The 21630-nt window shown below is 43.1% G+C and overlaps 1 protein-coding gene across 1 annotated transcript in view; it reads left to right on the top strand.

Annotated features, from left to right (window-relative positions):
- The window catches only part of luzp2 (leucine zipper protein 2), a gene marked incomplete at both ends in the record, with an annotated part of 231614 nt that extends 211102 nt beyond the window's left edge, over positions 1 to 20512 (top strand). The window contains 4 exons of the mRNA XM_080424131.1: positions 557 to 631; positions 1874 to 2044; positions 20268 to 20372; positions 20420 to 20512. Coding sequence (XP_080280257.1) covers positions 557 to 631; positions 1874 to 2044; positions 20268 to 20372; positions 20420 to 20512 — 444 coding nt within the window. The remainder of the gene's footprint in view (positions 1 to 556; positions 632 to 1873; positions 2045 to 20267; positions 20373 to 20419) is intronic.
- Positions 20513 to 21630: the final 1118 nt, after the last annotated feature.

The following is a 21630-nucleotide window of genomic DNA, read 5'->3' as shown; positions in this document are numbered from 1 at the left end:
AACTGGTGCCTTAATACAGTATTAGGCCTATGCTTTTTACAATGTGCATTCCATTCACTCATTCACACCCATTCACTCTCTCTCTCTCTCTCTCTCTCTCTCTCTCTCTCTCTGTCTCTCTCTCTCTCGCACACACACACACACACACACACACACACACACACACACACACACACACACACACACACACACACACACACACACACACACACACACACACACACACACACACACTCTCTCTCTCTAATGGCTGAATAAACAATGCAATGCACCAACCTGCTCGAGTGCACGAGTTAGTTCAACTGAGGTCTGTCCTGAAGAAGTGTGTAGCTGCTCTCACAGAGACTTAGAAAAGTCAGGCCAAAAAGTGATGAGCAGCAGTATAAGATAAGGGTGAATCTCAGTCCTTTGTGCTACAGAGATATTTCATTATTAATAACTGTGGGTGAGAGGAGAGCAGGGATGGAGAAATGCTGTGTTTGCACAGTACAGTACAGTAAGTACAAGAGGACTGAGGACTCAATTGTTTCTAACGTTTCTAAATGTCTTACTTCAGGGCCAGCAGCTAATGGACCTGGAGCACAAGCTAACCATCGCAAAGGAGGAGCTGGAGAAGACGGCCCTCGACAAGGTGGATATAACTCAGATAATAATCTTCTTTTTATGTTCACTGTTTGACATTCTCTCCTGAACTATCAGTTAGTTTTGTTTCGCAGCTCGGAGGATTTAAAGCGTCTGGCTGATATCTGATCTGTTTGAATAAAATATGAATACGGGAGGTCAAACATCTGATTCTTTTTTTATGATGGATAATATGTAGGAATAGACAGAGACTTTGTGAAGAGAGAGGTTTATTATTCATAAATACGAGCAAGGTGATGAGGCTGCAGCATACTACAAAACTTTTTTTTTCGGCTTGGGCAGGGCTTCCCGAATCAAGGAAAGTTTGGCGAGGACGAAACAGTTTTATACGCCCTGCCAACACCGCGCTGAGTTCTGAACGTTAGACCAGTGGTTCTCAAAAGCGTACATTTGTAACTCAAATCTTTGCTTCTGGGGCGTCCTTGGAACGAAATATTTTGAGATGGGGGTCCGCGACCAGATAAATATCATTTTGGGGGTCCTTGACATGAAAAAGTTTGAGAACCACTGCGTTAGACCCCGCCCACTGTACAGCACATGCTGGAATGAAGATTTTACGACGGATCAACCTCGTGCTTTCACATAATTTGTCTCTTAGATTTTGTTTCTGCCAACAGACACAGTTGAGAGAGTGTCTCTTTCTCCATTCATTAATTGCCATCTGGTGGTGCGTGTGTGTGTGTGTGTGTGTGTTGTCCCGTAGAGCAGATTTATCAGCAGCCAAACTTGTTGCTGACAGGTTGCGGTAATAAAACAATATGTGACCACGTAATGCATGGGGGCCTGCGGACATTTTTCAACGCTTTTCAAAATGACGATACAGAATGTAAGCTTTCAAATGATCATTCATTGAAATCTGAAAATATTTGTTATTCTGTCGTTTTTTTGACCTGCCGAAGACAAAAATACGTTCTTATTTGTTTGGGGTATGATGCATTATACTTTAATAAAAGTATACAATAAGGTTTAAGTGGTTATAACACTTATGCCCAGTCACAATAGTAGCCTATCCAAAAATCCCAGAACATAGTGTCACATCACAATATCAATATTATATCAATACTGTATATTTCCCAGCCCTACTTGTTCTTTTAGGCAGGCAACAAGGTTGTACTGTGGAGTATAAATGAGGTTTAACTCCCCCACAGTTGATGGATGGACGGACGGACGGGAAGGACACATATAAAAAGCAGAATAATCCTCTCGTGTATAATCTTGTTTTATGTCACAGGAGTCTCAAATGAAAGCATTGAAGGACACGGTTCATATCTGCTTCTCAGCCGTGCTACACAACCAGCCCAGCGGAACTCACAGGTTCCCCTTGTCCACCTCGCCTCACCTGCTGAGATACCCATCTCTACTCAACAGCTCCAGAGTCACCTTTCAGCAGCCTCACGCCAAGGTACTTTTTGGGCATATAGGCGAACATTGCGAAACGTGAAAATAACACATCTACAAGCTTGTAGATCTGCTGTTTTCGGCAAAGAGATGTTGGGCCCTATGTTCGCCAGTGCCCTACCCATTATCCCTAAACTTCTTTGCCATTTTTTACTAATTTTAAAAGCATTTTCAAATAGTTCAAATAGCCAATAGCTCACAACGTGTCAATGTAGATCGGCTATTTGAACTGTTTGAACATGTTTTTAAAAATAGTAAAACATGGCAAAGAAGTTTAGGGATAATGGGTGAGGCACCGGCGAAAATAGGGCCCCTAGTGTAGAGAGAAAAAGGAGGGGACCAAGTACATACCCCTGGAGGACCCCAATCAACTACGGTTGAAGTGGACAAAACGTGTGAGAATAAGGAATGTTGGAACAGTGTTGAATATGTATATTTATAGAGACAGAGAGAGAGAGAGAGAGAGAGAGCGAGAGAGAGAGCGAGAGAGATTTATTTTTGCCTATAATGACATGCCCAGATATCCATTCACCCAGCACACTTCACTGCTCACATCATATTCATGAACACACTGTCTCTATGCAATATCACTTAACGTTTTAGACAATTATCAGCTCCCATTGAAGAGGCCGTTTGTCACTCTGATGTACCCTACCTCTGCACACGGAAATGGTCCGGGTCAAAATGACTAACAAAGAACATAGTCAGGCAAACACAATCTCAGAAAGTGTTCCGAATAATAACATGTTGAGACCAAGTAGCAGTCATACTAATTTATGTCATTCTTTCTCTCAGCTCTATGGAGCTGTGGAAGTAAGACCCCATTTATTTCCAAGTATAATGGAGTTTCTGTATAGTCTAGGACTTTGTTCTCTATTGAATTAAAGGTGAGACACGCGCTTTGTTTGGAACCGCTCAAAGTCAATGTCACCGAGGGCCTCGCAGAACACCCACAGATTAATCCTTTTTTATGGGCAAAACAAAGGTGAAAACAAAGAATGGAAATAGGATTACTGTATGCTGTGTGCAGGCTGACACGCATGCACACAGACATTCTATGCATTTATAGGTAGCTTTTCCTCAGCCATTTCACTGAACCCGACAGACTTTCCAAATGGAATTGGAATGTGCAGAATATATACCTACTATTACATTTGTTTCTTGAATATAGTGTACAGTATATCATCAATGGCTCTCTGTTCCCTGCCAAGCAGCCATGTCTGCATTATTCAGAGACTATGTTGGTTTTGATTTCAGAACAGCAGTCACGTTTAATCCAATAAGACCGGGAACACATCTCTGTCATTTTAGATTTCTTTGGCTATTCAACAATAGCAGATCTGCAAGCTCATAGCGCGGCACCGAGTGCCGTGCTATGAGCTTGTAGATCTGATATGTTTTGAAAAATCTTGAAAATTCTTAGAATCTTTGAATATATTATCTTTAAGCAAACATTTTAACTCAAATCTTTGCTTCTGGGGATTCTACAAATGTCTTCTAAATCCTAACAGTTTTTTGAAAATCATTATGTTGCTATAATATCAGTGGTCCTCAAACTTTTTTCATGTCAAGGACCCCCAAAATGTATTTGGCCGCGGACCCCCATCTCAAAATAAGTTGTTCCAGGGACCCCCCAGAAGCAAAGATTTGAGTTGAAAATGTTCGCTTTGAAAAGATATATATTCAAAGATTTGCACACATTTTCACGATTTTTCAAAAATAGCAGATCTACAAGCTTGCTATGAGCTTGTAGATCTGCTATTTTTGAATAGCCCAAATAAATCTAAAAATGACACAGATGCATTCCCGGGTCTTAATGGTTTAAATCATCAAGTCAGCCCCAGCACTGCAGCGTCTTATCAACTGAACCCGTTTCACGTTTTTTGTCTCTAAGAGGCTTTTCTCTCCTTGATTCAGTCAGAAACTTCCTCGAATGCCTCAGAGCTTCGACACGCCAGAACAAAGGGCTTTTTTTCCTGCTTACAACTCTGTTCTGAGCACGCTCCAGTGCCACCATAAACATTACCGTCCCCCCGACGCGGTGCCACCGTTTCCACCGCTGTCACTATACCGTCCCCCAATGGAACGGTGACGATCACGTTTGTGAATGAACAAACGAGGGAAAAACTAAACAAATGCTGGAAACATCTTACCCTCGTCATTTTATACTGTATACAGTAACTCTGTTGTCAGGCGGAAACCAACAATGTCCAAAATATTAACTTTTCAGGAAATGTTTTTAAAACATCAAAGTTGGTATGGTGATTTTCATTTTATACATTGTCAGATACTTGAATGTGTCCTTATATTATCATAATTTTACCCAAATACAGCTCAAGTGGAGTTAGGAGGTTTTTGACCATTAATGTGGAGATAGTTGTTTTGTCCATCATTGATTAGAACGACAAAGTCAGATGAGAAACAAATCTAAGTTTGAGTTAGGTGGTTTGAACGACAGTTTGAGGATCCAATGGAGGTAGGAGGTTTAGTCAGAAGCACTTTTTAATACGTTTCATTGGTTCAACATTTGTAAAACCCACACACAGAGGTAAAGGGTGTTCAATAGCACTGGTTTATATAAATAAATAAAAAAGTATAAAAATATATTATTATTATTATTATTATTATTATTAATGCTGTTACAATGTCTGTGGAAACCAGAACAAAATAATTGTACTCTTCTGTTCCCGTACAAAATATATAACAAATAAATATACGGTCATCTTCAAGCTCTCAACGTGCCACATCCACGGCTCGTTGAGAGATTATAGATCGGCTATTTACCGGTCGACCACTTAGCTTATAGATTGGCTATTTAGAGTCGATAACCCATCCTTCGTAACATGAGCAGAAGGCACTACAGAGGAAGCGCCCCAGGGAGCAGTTGATGGTTAAGTGTTTTGTTCAGGGACACCTCGACACTGTGAGGTCTGGAATCGAAACTGGGACGTTGTGTTCCCAAGGCGGGCCCTCCAACCATTCAGCTATGGCCACCCCTATAGATCAATGAGCTCATACTGTAGATCGGCTATTTACGGTCGATGCCGTTGTACGACGAAGCGCTGACGTAACGCCACCATAGCGTGGCAAAGGTTGTGGCCCCAAAATCGGGGAAAGGGTTGTCTCTGGCTCTGTCTCTCAAAGTATGTGGGTTGTTTGAATGGGTTTTTGGCTAAATGCCTGAAATAAGGATGGTGGTTAACACAGGATTGAGGGATTTTCACGTTTTGTTCTGCAACATAAAATAAAATACATACAGTAAATACCCCACCCTGAATACCACAATTTTGAAAGCTTTTTTGTGTTTCAAGTGCTAATAGGCTTAAATGCATTATGCATCATCACGCCGAACACACAGGCATTTGTGCTGGTGACGCTCAAGCCATGCAAACATGCAGTGTAGTCCATCATTCAACACTGTTTTACTTCCGGTGATTGCATCTATGGCTTCAAAAATCATAACACAGGGTGTGTAGCAAGGATGATGCTGCCAGCCACCTCTGTGGCTGTGTTCCTGCAAAACAGTGACACAGTCAAGTGGATGTTTCAAATGCATTTAATTGTAGAGAGTGGCAAGAAGGTGCTTTGTACAAGCTGTTATGACAGAGGACTCCCAAGTGAGTGCGGGACGACTGATCTATCCTGTGTGCATCGATTAGATTGATGCACAACAGGGTTGAAGTCTCAGCCAGCTCTGAGCCCAATTAGTTTGGACTCGGGCCAGATGTGACTGCCTAAATCCACCATCACCCACACCACAGGCTGTTCATTTGTTATGTTTTAACACATTCATTGCCAGCCATGCCAGGTATAAATTAATTAATTAATCCGCCACGGCCAGCGGTTCTACCTTATTTTGAGTCTTTTTGACGATCCAGCAATCTTTTTTTTCAACCCGGATGTAAACAAACAATGTCTCAGTGGAGAGACTCTTCTTTCCACCGGAACAAAAACATTGTAACCGCGATCGTCCGTTCTGTTGTTATCGGCAATTGAAATGGTCTTGTTTTCACATCCGAGCTAGATGTGTTTTTCTAAATGTTCTAAACATTGGAGTGAACAGGGTTATTTTTTGTTTTTGTTTGGATGACGTAATTTCCGGTTCTATCCTTCTCTGGCAGTCAAGGCATCGTTCATAGGTTGGCGAAGAGCGCCCTCTATCGTAATCACAAAAAACAAGATATTTCTTTAATGGACGCAATATTGAGTCTTTGGCAGTGAAGCGTTGGATTTGAAATGACGCAATATTGCGTCCTTGGCAGTCTAATGTGTTAACTTGCAAAACGTGCATGTATCATGAACTTGTATTTGCCAGAGAGCTTATTTCCGTCAATGATCAAAAATCCTGACTAGCAGACCAGTGAGCCATAATCTGCTATTAGTCCGTCTAAAACCGTATTATAACTCTAACAGTGAAAGTTTGTTGATTAGCTGTCTTTTAAGCTTCTATATATAGACCGTCTGTATATCCGTTGAAATGACAGTGTTTCAACGTCTAGGCTTAGCCTAGACGTTGAAAAATAATGCCGAATCCCGAAAAATACTGAGTGGTAGGAAGGTGCTAACTTCCTGCTTCCTACAGAAATGTGTCACTGAACCACTCTAATCCACAGCTGTCACTAGTGTAGCATCACCATACGAAGCAGTGTACTGTAATGGACACTTTACATCCGGAGCAGTGGAGCACCATCACTCTTTTATATTGGAATTCCTTGCTCCTCTTTCCATTACTGTAAAGCCCAATAAATCAGCAACAAGGGGACGTGGGCAGAAAGGAAACCACCTCACAAACCAAAAGACAAGAAAAGAAAACCACAGGTAGGAACGAGGAGACATTTTTATGCTAATCAAGTTATTACTTCACACTTCATTAGCATACAAATAGCGCCAGTCCATTCCTGTGCACTTGCTAGCAGTGCTATATTCTCCCCGTAGCCCCAGAACTCTCTGACAGTCTGGCTGATGAATCCAAGAGGACCTCTCATTGTAAAGCTGACTGTGGAGCTCCATCTGTCCACACCGTCGGTGTGAGTTGGCACATCGTGCCGTTTATACCGCTGCCAAAGATGATCCAATTTAAAGACGGAAAAAGACCCAGCCCTCAATAGCACTTATTGGGCATAAAAGTATCAAGACGCTGGGTCCCAAACCGCTCACAGAGACGCTCACTGTCAAGCTCTTGGCTCTTTGTTGGCGGGCAGTAAGCACCGTACCTCGTTATGTTCATGAACAGCACAGAGGACCCTGCTTATTATGTTCTGCACAGGTAGAACAGAATGAAATCTGTTTTTGACGTATATTTCCTGATCTACAAATGATAGAAGTATAAAAGTTTTGTTTGACATAATCCAAATGCATGGGGTCTGTACGGGTTATCATGAGGTAATTATTATAACAATGAAATCAGTTTTTGTTGGATATGTCCCAAACTACAATAGAAGTTTAGAAAGGAACTGTTTAGTTTGACTTGACTTCATATTCATGGGGACTGCCTATGGTTTATCATGACTCATGAGGTCATTATCGTTGGAGATCAAGGTATGCTAATAAACCGCTAAAAGACAGGCACATCCCAGATCTACTAGGCTGGATCTGAGGAAGGTCTGAGGGAGAGCCTGGCGGCTCGAAACGTTACCAAGTAAAATAGCATATGGGAGCAGAAAAACTGGTGAGCAGATTTTATTCTTGTATACTGAAGATCAGTGATGTCCTTGTGTCAGTGTAGCAGCACCACACTACATCAGTGCCACACACACACACACACACACGCGCGCGCGCACACACACACACACACACACACACACACACACACACACACACACACACACACACACACACACACACAGGAGGAGGATAAAGCAAACATTTGAGCTTCATGAACACATTTACACTAAAATGGGATTCATGTGTTTGAAATCCAGAGTGGATTCAAAGTATCAGAGCGTTTGTTCACTGTGAGCTTTTACACTTCATGCTCATAGATAGAGTTAACATAATAGGATTTAAGCTCTGCTACATGCCATCGCTCTCCCTGTATGTACACACATACTGTACTGTACGCGCACACGCACGCACGCATGCGCACACACACACACACACACACACACACACACACACACACACACACACACACACACACACACACACACACACACACACACACACACACACACACACACACACTTCTTATAATGTGACACGTGTGTGTGAAAAGTAAGTTTTGGAGAGAGCTTTTTATCCACTCTCTGGAGGATAAAGCAAACATTTGAGCTTCATGAACACATTTACACTAAAATGGGATTCATGTGTTTGAAATCCAGAGTGGATTCAAAGTACCAGAGCGTTTGTTCACTGTGAGCTTTTACACTTCATGCTCATAGATAGAGTTAACATAATAAGATTTAAGCTCTGCTACATGCCATCGCTCTCCCTGTATGTACACACATACTGTACACACACACGCGCACACGCACGCACGCGCGCATGCGCACACACACACACACACACACACACACACACACACACACACACACACACACACACACACACACACACACACACACACACACACACACACACACACACACACACACACACACACACACACACTGCCTACCTTGTTGAAAGATGCATTAGTGTGAGGTTGTAGAGTGATCCTACCAGATAGAAGTAGACTATCAATTATTTTCTTGGTGATTATACTATTGATTAAAAAATTGAAGAAAAAAATAAGAAAAGTAAAATAACCAAAAAAAATGGTTCTGGACAGAAAAACCTAAAAGCTTGTAGATTGGCTATTTTTGCTTCTTATACTCAACACCGTCATACCACTAGTATGAAATTGGACATTAATTTATAAAACCAATACAACATTGGATGATTGAAACTTGACTATTGAAATATGGAGCTAACAAGGTTTCTCTACCTGACAGCTACAAGAATGGCAGCTTGAATTATGAAACATAAAATCTTCTATTCAGCTGGCGTCTTCCTGCTATCTTGACAGATGTACTGACACCATTTTTATTAACGTTAGATTTGTTAAAAGATATGTAAAAAGATGAAATATGCAGATACATGGCTTCTGCCCGACAGCTATTATTTGCAACTGGGGAAAAACAAATTGGTCCCAATCTGCCTCTTATCAGACAGATTACCTGTCAAGAGACTGTCAAGATTATTTCGGCGGGGGGGGGGGGGGGGGTGGAAAGGCTGACATTATTTGTATTCCATTGTTTCAGCATTAAAATGCATTTCGATTTCTAGCAAGAAATATGCATTTTATTTTCATAATCAGCTGTGACCCCTGTTAACTTTAACCAAAGAAAATCACTTACTGTGCCTTTATTTCTTTATGTATAGGCGATACACAAGTCGTGCTGCAAGCTTGTAATTCAGCTATTCTTACTTTTTTCTTTCTTGCTTCTTCTCTTTTGTGTGTGTGTGTGTGTGTGTGTGTGTGTGTGTGTGTGTGTGTGTGTGTGTGTGTGTGTGTGTGTGTGTGTGTGTGTGTGTGTGTGTGTGTGTGTGTGTGTGTGTGTGTGTGTGTGTGTGTGTGGGGGGGGGGGGGCTATTGCACACACCTGGTAAACCATCCCGGTGGCGTGAATTCACATTATCATGTGTCTTCTGCAGACCTGGTTTGGCCTCAAGTGCTGGGTGGGCGTTTTGCAGTGGTGTAAAGTAACTAAGTACATGTAATCAAGTACTGTAGTTTTATTTTACTGGAGTATTTCCAATTTTCAGTACTTTTGCTTCTACTCCACTACATCTTAGAGACAAATATTATACTTTTACTATTACAATTATTTGAAAACTTTAGTTACTTTGTAGATCTCACAATGATCTCACAATGCTTGTAGATCTGCTATTTTCAAAATATTTGTATACATTTGAAAACTTGTGAAATGGGACATTCTGTATAATGCGTACTTTCTACCTTTGATACCAATACTTTTATACTTTTACTCAAGTCAATTTTGAATTCTGGACTTTTTACTTGTTACAGAGTATTTCTACATTGCAGTATTGATACTTTTAATTAAGTACAAAAATCACTGCCGTTTTGCGGAAAGGAAGAGCCAATCGGCGTCTGCGCTCAAGCCACTGTGATTGACAGGCGCTGATTGGCTCATCCACTTTTTGGTACCACAGGCCAAGCCCTGTGGTACTATGAAGTCATCACAATACTATTAAGTAATTACATTACTATGAAGTAATTACAATACTATTAAGTAATCACGATATTATGAAGAACACAGCCTCTCATCCAAGTAATCACATTACTATGAAGTATTCACATTACTCTGAAGTAATCACTTTACTATGAAGTATTCACAATGATATGAAGTAATCTCATTACTATGAAGAACACAGCCAATAGCCTGCAGCTGTCATCCAAGTTATCACATCAATATGAAGTAATCACGCTACTATGAAGTAATCACATTACTATGAAGAACACAGCCAAGCCCTGTGGTCTGATAGCATACAGTTCTCATCCCAGTAATCACAGTTGATGTTTCAGATTCTAAGGGTTGAGCAGAAATCAGGCATTTCATTGCCTCGCTCTCAGGATTTACTATATTACTTTTACGACTGTTTCCTTGTCTAAATAAATTACGTGTATAAACAGTGTTTATTCTGCTTTGGGTTGGAAGAGTTGAGAAGAGTCGACGGTGCAAAAAAATCTAGTTGCCTGAGGTGTGTTGTGTCATTCAAGTTGTACAATTAGAATATAATAATAAATAGTCTTCATACGTTAGTCTTTGAATGATGGTAGAATCATTCCTCACTAGACCATACCCGTCGGGGGATATGAGCACCCAACGCGCGCGTCATGGTCCGCTTGTTTCACGGATGTGGCAACGCCGGCGCTTGTTTCACGCACACGATTTGGCAACCCGGGAGCTAGCGAACACAAAAATGCTAATAAACAGCTGACATTCGGGGGAAAGCTAAAAACGGGCGTCGGTGTTCCGTGCACATGGTAATGGTCAATGGCTGTGTCCAAATGCAGAACAATTGCTCCAGCCACTGAGGAGACCCGGGCAGAAGAGAACAGACACACGCACAGACGCACAGACACACACATAGAGCTTTGTAGAATAATAGGATGATGATATTGTTATTGATAAAGGGTTCTACAGTACCTAAGCAATTGTTTTATGTAGTGTTTCTAATCGAATTGCAAACTTTATTCATAGAGTCACACATTGTATACAGTAAGTGCAACTCGGTGCACTTGAACTTGTGTAAGCTTCAGCTTTGAGACCCTGTGCAAACATGTGAGAAGGTTTCACATGAATGTCTGATGCATGGTTTCTAGTAACATTTGAAATGGTTCCTTCCTTCTGAAACCTTTGTGGAACCTTAAACATTAATGGCAAACCAAGGGCCCAGCATCCGAATTTGAGTCTATATAGGAAGTAACAGTTCATATGAATGGCCTGTAGTTTCGCTGTTTCCCCCTGCTGGTGTCAGAAGAAATAACTCTCAATGCAAGTGGATGGGTTTTTGACAAACTTAAGACTTGATTTAATCACCTTAATACTCATTGTCATAAATAATACCGGAAGCGCCATGAAGGACGGCCGCATTCGTACACGCTCCGTAACATCGCAACGTTTTTCCATCTTTTTAGTATTTTTTAGCCTTCTCTTTTTTCCCTACACCGTCGCGTGTCTAAGGAGTTATGACAGACAAGCACTTATGGACATCAGCACAGCGATTACACACAGAATTCCGGACTTTTTTGCAGAAAACCTTCCACTCGGCTGGGTGGGGGGTGGGGTCCCCTTTGTTCCGGCTGGATCAACAACATACCCCCGACGAAAAAGACCGTGGCGAAGAGGCACTAGAGCGGGTCTTCTCGTAAGAACAACAAAACGTGGATATAAACCTGCACTGCCTTCAATCCTGCTAGCGAACGTTAGATCTCTGTGTGAATCAAGAACAGTGACCACTATGGACGACTTACTGGCGCGCGTTAAATACAACGCAGAGACGAGGAGGACTTGTATTGTTGTGCTAACAGAGACGTGGCTAACGGAGTTAGCATCTGATTCTTCTATCACTCCTCCTGGCTTCACCGCGTATAGGAAGGACAGAGATCCTGTACTGAGCGGTAAGCAACGTGGGGGGGGAGTTTGTGCCTTGATCAACAACAACTGGTGCAAAGATGTTAAAATCCTAGACAGTCACTGCTCACCAGACCTTGAACTTTTAATCATAGCCTGCCGTCCTTTCTACCTACCACGCGACTTCAGCATCGTGATTGTAGCCGTTGTTTACATTCATCCTGGAGCTAATAAGGACACAGCTATGAGGGAATTACACCAGGCGATCAGTGCACAAGAAAATCGCCACCCGGACTGCGCAGTCATCTGCCTAGGCGACTTCAACCGGACAGACTTAAAAAAGGTCTTTCCCAAATTCCACCAGCATGTCGCCTGCAGTACCCGTGGTGACAATATTCTTGACCACTGCTACACGCCCTTCAAGGATGGATACAAAGCTCTCCGCCGCCCACCGCTAGGAAGCTCTGACCACGACGCCATCCAGCTGCTACCTGCCTACAAACAGAGGCTAAAAAGGGAGCCGGTCGTTGAGAAGGAAATCCGAATCTGGTCTGAGGACACAGACGCTATGCTACAATCCTGCTTCTACCAGACTGACTGGGGGATGTTTAAGAACGCCGCTGGGAATAACATCAACGAACTCTCAGACTCAGTCACTGGCTTTATCAGCAAGTGCATAGATGACATAGTCCCAAAAAAGACAGTTCGGATCTATCCCAATCAGAAACCATGGATGGACAGCGGAGTACGTGCACATCTGCATGAACGGGACGCTGGTTTCAAATCTGGCGACGTGGAAACGCGCAACACGACGCGCGCGGCCCTAAACAGCGCCATCAGGAAGGCGAAAAAGGCCTACACAAAAAAGATGCAAGACAAACTCAGCAGTGGCGACATCAGGAGCACATGGCAGGCAGTACACACCTTGACAGACTGCAAAACAAGAACCAGAAGCGAGGTGAACCCGCCTGCCTCCCTCCCCAACGAACTGAACACTTTCTACGGCCGGTTTGAGATCAGCTCCAACCGCGGCAGCCAAGCGGGGCCATCAGCAGCACCAGCAGAGGAGAACCCTCCTCTAACCATCTCGGAGAGAGAAGTGCGTACAGCCTTCACACGGGTCAACATCCACAAGGCAGCCGGACCTGATGGGATTCCAGGCCGGGTCCTTAAGACATGTGCAGACCAGCTGGCGGGTGTCTTCGCTGACATCTTTAACCTCTCCCTCTCCCTGGCTGTGGTCCCTGCAGGGTTCAAAATGTCAACCATTGTGCCCATTCCCAAAAAGGCCAAAGTGACATGCCTGAACGACTGGAGACCTGTTGCTCTCACCCCGATCGTCAGCAAGTGTTTCGAGAAACTGGTGAGGGAATACATCAGCTCCACGCTACCTGCCTCGCTGGATCCGTGGCAGTATGCATACCGCAAAAACAGATCCACCGACGACGCTATTGCCATGGCTCTCCACACCGTCCTCTCGCACATGGACAACAAGCTGCTGAAGGACAAATATGTACGTATGCTGTTCGTGGACTACAGCTCAGCATTCAACACCATTGTCCCAGCAATACTTGACAAAAAGCTCAGACACCTAGGGCTACACCCAAGCATGTGCGACTGGATACAGGACTTCTTGTCCAACCGACATCAGGTGGTGAGAATGGGCAGCATCACATCCGACCCCCTGACCCTCAACACCGGAGCACCCCAGGGATGCGTGCTGAGCCCTCTCCTCTACTCCCTGTACACGTATGACTGCATAGCCACACATGTCTCCAACACCATCATAAAGTACGCGGACGACACGACAGTGATAGGCCGAATCGTCAACAACGACGAGTCTGACTACAGAGAGGAGATCAAATCACTGGCACACTGGTGCCGTGAGAACAACCTCTCTCTTAACGTCGACAAGACCAAAGAACTGATCGTGGACTTCAGGAGGCCGCGGAGAGACCATGCGCCCATCCTCATCGACGGTGCTGCAGTGGAAAGGGTCAGCGAGTTCAAGTTCCTCGGAGTACACATCGAGGAGGACCTCAAATGGGAGACGCACTCCACACACGTGAGGAAAAAGGCTCAGCAGCGACTGTACTGGCTCCGCCGCCTGAAGAAGCTCGGAGTAGGACGTCGCATCCTCAGGCTGTACTACAACAGTTCTGTTGAAGGCATCCTAACAGGCTGTGTCACGGCCTGGTACGGGAACTGCACTGCCCGAGAAAAGGTCAGCCTACAACGAGTAGTGCGATCGGCAGAGCGGATAATGGGAATCGAGCTCCCAGCGCTCCAGGAACTGTACAAAAAGCGGTGCGTGGTCAAAGCCAAGCGCATCATCAAGGACAAGCACCACCCAAGTCACAGACTGTTCAACCCCCTACAACGACTGCGACCGGGCAAGGGGCTCTACCGCAGTATCAAGAGTTCCACCACCAGATTTTGGTGTAGTTTCAATCCAGCTGCTGTCAGAATGCTGAATGGGGCATAAGCCTGGATGAGTTCAGCAGCCTGACAGCAGGCGGCGCAGACTTTTCTGGCTCTTCCTGAACACACCTGTGGATTATACCAGGGACAATGACTTGGACTTTAGCCCCCCCTCGGACACACCTGTGGACTACACCAGGTACAAATGACTTTTTGTTGCACTCCCTCATGGAGCTACATGCGGATTATACTAGGGTCAGTCCACTCTAGGTGGACACGCACTGACCTTTTGCACCTTAATCCCTTGTATAACGCACTGACTTTTTTTGGGTCTTTTTATTGTGCTCCTTATCCTCTAAGCACCTTAACGTCCTTTGTCTATCATGCACAGTATAAGTATAACATGCACAGTATACAATACATTGCTGCTATGCTCAGGCACCTTAGTTTAGTTTTTTAGTTTTTTTTTATTATCTCAGGTAATTTGTAAATATGTAGATAACTTGTCTGGCCTTCTGTTGCTCTCTTGTTTTTGATCTCCTTCCCACCTGCCCCCCACCCTCTTCTTCTCCCCCCCCCCCCTCTTCTTTCTATGGAAACTAACGTTGCGATGGGAACGATGTACAAAAAAGAATTTCACCCACTTTTTTACCTTGTAAACCTGTGATGTGACAATAAAACTGATTCTGATTCTGATTCTAATATATGCTTCCAGTCGCTAGTTTATAATCTTCTCTCAATCACCATGATATGCGTTTTGGTAAATTATGATCCCATTTATTTTAAAATTGATGATAAAGTAGGGTATGTTCTAGGAGGGGCATTCATTTCCGGTTGCTTAGGATATGAGGCGATATGACGCGATATAGAAAGATGGCGGAATTTTAAATAGCTGAAAAATAGGCTTCATTTACGGTCTGTAGAGTCTATAGGCATAAGGCTGTCCATTCTTTGTACAGTCTATGTGGCAAACCACAAGCGTTCTCCCACAGGGAAAACATCTAAATATTTTTTGGGACAGTAAATCTGAACAACTCTAATGCTAGTCATCTGTTTTAATGTGTCCACTGTACTGTCTCTGTGACAGCCAGAGAGCAGACCTCAGGGAAACTGACAGGGAAGACATTTTCAAACGCATCCCTGCCTCTGCAGATGCACTGTGCAATTCTGCTGCTTCTGATACCGTCAAACGTTAAAGAAATAATTCATGGTGTGTTGGTCCAGAAAGAGGCTACTTTACCTCCACGAGTAAAACCAATTCCATTGAACCTTCATAAAAAAAGATGTTTTTCCGGCTGACGGAATAAAAATGCAGGGTGACATTGACGGTTAAGATGTCCTCCGTTCATATGCAACCATCTTCCCTTGCTTTCTCAAGAGGCCACTTTTGACCCAGTTAAAGAAAAACTGTCCTAGGGCTTTTATGAAGACTGTAATGGCAGAGGAACAACACATTCAGGACATTTTATTATGGATGTTCTACTCATCTCTCAGCAGACTCTGCCAAACCATGAGGTACCTTTTACAGAACCTGATGTTAACACATTCACGGCCAGGTATTATTTAATTCATTCATCCGCTGCTGCCAGCGTTTTTTTTTTACCTTGTTTTGACGAGATCTAGGTCAATCATGGCGGTGAATGTTTTAACAGTGAGAATGATGCTGCAGTACAACTAGACCATTGGTTCTTAACCTTTTTAGAGCTCTGGACATTTTCCACACTCCCTGCACCCACACAGCCCAGATGTAATACGTTACTCTTTATTTATCACTCCTTTAAAAAGCATTCACATTGATTTGCTTATTACCTGGTATCAAAAGTAATTAGTTAAGTTACCCCCCCCCCCTTCTGAAAAGGTTGTGTACAATCCAATCTGTTTTAGCTGCTCCTTTTAGAACTGAATCCACTTTATTGGAACATTAACCTCACAGGAGGAGTCACCAATCACCCAGACTGCACACATAGCAGCCTCCCAAACCTGATGGCATATTATAATACTGTGTGTGTGTGTGTGTGTGTGTGTCTGTCTGTCTGTCTGTCTGTCTGTCTGTCTGTCTGTCTGTCTGTCTGTCTGTCTGTCTGTCTGTCTGTGACAAAAGGACACAAAAAAAGTTGTGCAGTTACCAGATTAGTAACTGGAATATCATTTTGGCAATTGTAATCCTTTACACAACTATTATTAGGGAAAGCAACATTACATTCATACATTACTTATTAATAAGCTACGGCCCAACACTGATCTACACAGAGCATTTAGCTGGTCCATGCATTGTATTACTTATTTATTAACTGCCAAATATAGGTTGCAAAATCTCTTTCAAAACCTTGTGAGATTTAGTTTTGTTTACCACTTAAATCCTGTATAATTAGTACATAGTACCTGGCACTCAATGTTAAAGAAACAACACAAATCATCAAACATCAAAACACATCAAACACTACTCCCTTTATGGTGTAAGCATGCCAGTGTCAGTGTTCTTGGACGTAACTTTGTGTTGCAGAGATTCTGAGCATGTAGCACCGAAATAACTGGCATATGGGAAGAAATATCATTTCAGTGTGACTGGCAGACAGATGGGGAGTGCATGGAATCAATATGGCCTGACTTTGTTTGGTGTCCTGAGGGGTTTGATAGATTATAGTGTGGGCTGGCAGTGCCTTAGTGGTCAGCTGTGTACTGTTGCAGTTTACTAGTTATCAGATAGAAATCCTCACTGCAGCCATCGTCTCATAAAGTCCCACACTGTAACTGTAGCCTACTTCACTGTACATACACATAGCTGTGGGCTGGGAGGTGAAACAGTGTTACGACCCGACCTAGGGTTCACCAGGTGTAACATAAAATAATGCACTCCCTTCTTCCCAGTTCCCAAACACCTGTTTAAAACCCAAAATACAGTGATTTATATTAGAATTGAGAAACATTGGTAAATTACCTGAGGGTGGGCCCTTGGCTATAAACTCCTAATCAAAAGAAAGTCCTCTATACTCTTACCTTTTCTGCAGCAAGTTGGACATGTATCAGGCTTTACGGTGAACCTAACACAGACTGAGACCATGCCTGTTGGGGATATGGCGGGCTCTGACACACCTGGCGGTTTCCCCCTTCACTGGTCTTAGAATAAGAATTGGCCCCTCTCTCAAAATACGGATTAAGCTAAACCTTAGACCAATCACGCTGCGCATCAAGGAAGACCTGCACAGATGGGGAACTCTACCTGTGTCATGGCTGGGTAGGATAAGCGTGCTTAAAATGAATATTCTGCCTAGGTTGTTGTACCCTCTACAGATGTTGCCGAATTCAATCCCCAAACGGCTTCTTTACTGATTTGGATAAAATATTTACACGATTCCTTTGGCAGGAAAAAAAGGGCTAGAATGAAAATAAGTAAGCTGGACTGGAGGGTTCCAAACATTCGTTTTTAGTACTGGGCAGCACAAATTGCGGTGTATATATATGAATGGGTGAATCCAGACGTATAAATGGATAAAGTGGTTAAAATGATTGTGATGCTACATTAACTACTTTTTCTGGGGACCCTCTGGAACCCCCCAAGGACCCCTGGGGGTCTCCAGACCCCACTTTGAGGACCAATATGCATTAAACCATGTTAACCATGGTAAGTCTTAATACAAGTGGCAAACAACAGAAAAAACAGACGAGTGGTGGCTGGTCTGGAGGAGGGAGACACTCAGACACAACTCAGACCATCTGGTAGTCAGCCACTCAATCACCCATACTAATGAGTGGAGGAGGACAGTCAGAGGGCAAGACACAGTACAGTACAGTACAGTACAGTACAGTACAGTACAGTACAGTACAGTACAGTACAGTACAGTACAGTACAGTACAGTACAGTACAGTACAGGGGAAATACATTATGGCAGGGGTTGGCATTATCTCGCATCACCAGACTTTCCACTTCGGAGCAAAGCCTGGTATTTGTTTTAAAACTAGCCGTGTGATCAGGTTTAGAAACAAATAACTGTGGTTCCGGTGGTTGGTTCCGGTTGGTGTCGCATTGTTTTTGTTCCCCACATAATGCGAATCAATTAGTTTAGTCTAGCTACGAGTTAGGATAAAAGATGGACTTACCAAACGATTATTACACCAAAAGAAACAAAACGATTATACCAAACTATTCAAGTTTTAAACAAGGGGAATCATTTTGGAGATGCACAACACCGGTTCAGGTCGTTGGTTCCGGCCACCTGATGACGTACAGTTATTTCCGTCACTGACTGTTGATTATTGGCTTAGGAATGCAACAAAAACTAAAACATCTCCATGAATTCAAGGCTTCATGGGGTGTGTAATTGAAAGAAAATAAGTATATTTTTTAGGTGAACTACTCATTTAACAAGCTGACACGATGCTTTTGAGCTTGTAGATCGGCTACTTTCACTCAATGTTTAAACAAGATGGGAGGGGCAATCCACATGCTGTAGTGTTCTAATCAATTGTACTCAATTGTAATCAATGTACAATGAGCTATTCCTTTGAGTGGTATAATGTAACTGTAAAAGTAAAAGTATTATTTTTTTGTTCAACTATCAATTTGCGATAAAGCTTAACTTTACTGTCATCCATTATAGGGTACAATGAAAATGACCCCCCACACTGTCTTCACTTGCACAATAAGGACAACTTTATTTAGGCAACGTTTCGGTCAATAGACCTTCTTCAGGCATCTGATAAAGCTGTCCTTATTGTGCAAGTGTACTTCTACACACTGTGTGCGGGTCATTTTATTATATCAAGACGCCTACGCACCCATCGCTGAGACCTTGCTTTATCCATTCTAGAGCAAAGTTTTACCACTATATATATTTTTTTAAATGATGTATAATTTGGTCCACCCCCGCACTGCCTGGCTGTAGCAGAGTGTGCACTTACAACTTACAACTCTCTTAGTTAAGGTTAATTGTTGTGTTTTGTTATTTTAGTCTTTCTATTTCTATTCATTCTATATTATTCTACACATCTGCTACTCCACCTACACACCGTCCTTACTTTGCTTCTCCAGTCTTTTACATTGGAAATTATATGAATGTATGTATCATTGATTTGATTTTTCGATAATAATTATCTCAGCTAAACCCTGCCCCCCCTTCCCCAAACACGTGGCACGCAAAGAACCACAATGGAAAAAAGTTATCTTTTTTGTGTTTTATCCTTTTGAGAGATAATGTACAAGTATTATGCAAATGCTTTTGGCAATGCAGATGTCAATCAATCAGTTTTTACTCTGTCGCATGACAGTGTCGCTTGTCAAGTAGAACTGATCTACAAGCTACCATGCATTGTTGAGCTTGTGCATCTGATCTTGTCCGCAAGCAACGCCATCATACTACAGAGTATAAACTCGGCTTTACAGTTCCTACACAATCAGTATACGCTGCTCTTCAAAAAAAATATTGTGATCTTACAACATTCTGTTAATCACCACAAATGTATGAGCTAAATAAATACAGTGCCACCGAAGTTGGCTCTGTATTTGGTCTGCTCTTTTTTCCCCTCTAGTCTAGACCAACTTTCTTCTGTGAAAATAGGCGCTCTACAAGCTCACAACTTCTCACGAGATTGTCCATCGGCTATCTTCGGCCCCCAGAATAGGGATGCTATAGGGTGCAAGTGGTTAACTAATTGTGAACCTGTGAGCGACAGCTGTCTCTGCTGTTCTACTCATCATCAAAACAATGTGTTTCTCTCTCTTTTCCACAGGATATCTCTAAAGTTCAGCGAATCGTCACATCCAGTAAATTGCCCGTGAACCCGGGGGTAACGACGAGAGAGAACGAAGGAACCCAGAAGTGCCAGATGGATTCAGTAAGTAATTAAACTGTAATAGTCTATCTGTGACCCTGGGACTGCAGGCGTCAGGGTCGTACTGCATGCTCATTGATTCCCCCTTTAAAGCTTTCATCAGTGTTGGTTTGATAACGGAAGACATGTTTAACAAGTTGTGAGGAGCTCTCTGTTTGTGACGCCGTTCCCTGAGAAGCATCATCATTAGGCTATTTATTATTTCTCTTCTCACCTTCTCACAAAGAGCTTTCGCTGAGCAACAGTGCATCTGATTATGTTCCAGAGTAGGAAAAACGACAACCACCCTCTGGCAGATTCAGTGAGGATTAAAAATCTGTTTGGAAAAATCATTTGGATCATTTATCAGTTGAGTGCCTTGCTCAGGGGCACATTGAAGAAACACTTCATCTCTTCTATTTGTTTATTGTTTTACCCTCCTTATTTCTTTCTTTTTCTAGCCTGTGGTCTCAAATATCTTTCTATAGCTGTCTGGCAACCACCACTCACACTTAAAGTGTGAAATGGGGAAAAACACATTATGTAAAAACAAGCTCCTTGTCATTGGCTCATCAGTATACAGATTTGAGTCGGCTAGCCATGGGAGACAGACAGTGCAGTCCACAGACAGGGCCATGGGAGAAAGACAGTTCAGTCCACAGGGCCATGTTGGGAGACAGACATTAGTCCACAGGGCCATGTTGGGAGATAGACAGTGCAGTCCACAGGGCCATGATGGGAGACAGACAGTACAGTCCACAGAGCCATGATGGGAGACAGACAGTAGTCCACAGAGCCATGATGGGAGACAGACAGTACAGTCCACAGAGCCATGATGGGAGACAGACAGTGTAGTCCACAGAGCCATGTTGGGAGACAGACAGTGTAGTCCACAGAGCCATGATGGGAGACAGACAGTACAGTCCACAGAGCCATGATGGGAGACAGACAGTGTAGTCCACAGAGCCATGGCAGACGTGGCAGTCCACAGGGCCTTGGGACACAGACAGTGCAGTCCACGGGGACGCCATCCAGACAGGAAATTACCCTCGCAGGAGAGCCTGTCACACAGATTGTCCCTTAATGAAACAGTGCCGAAAACGACGTTGGCTGGTGTCCAATTATTGATGATGTAATTTTTGCCAGGCTTTGTAAGATGCAGAATCCAGCAGCAAGAGGCAGAAGCAGCACTGTGATACAGATAAGAAGAGACATTATTTGAAACAAGAGTCTCAGATATTGTTTGCTCGTGTGCTCTTTCTGAACGCTCCTGAACAAACAC

Source organism: Gymnoscopelus braueri, assembly GCF_963280865.1.
Source record: "Gymnoscopelus braueri genome assembly, chromosome: 1".
Lineage (NCBI taxonomy): Eukaryota > Metazoa > Chordata > Actinopteri > Myctophiformes > Myctophidae > Gymnoscopelus > Gymnoscopelus braueri.
This window is presented reverse-complemented; position numbering and strand designations above follow the sequence as displayed.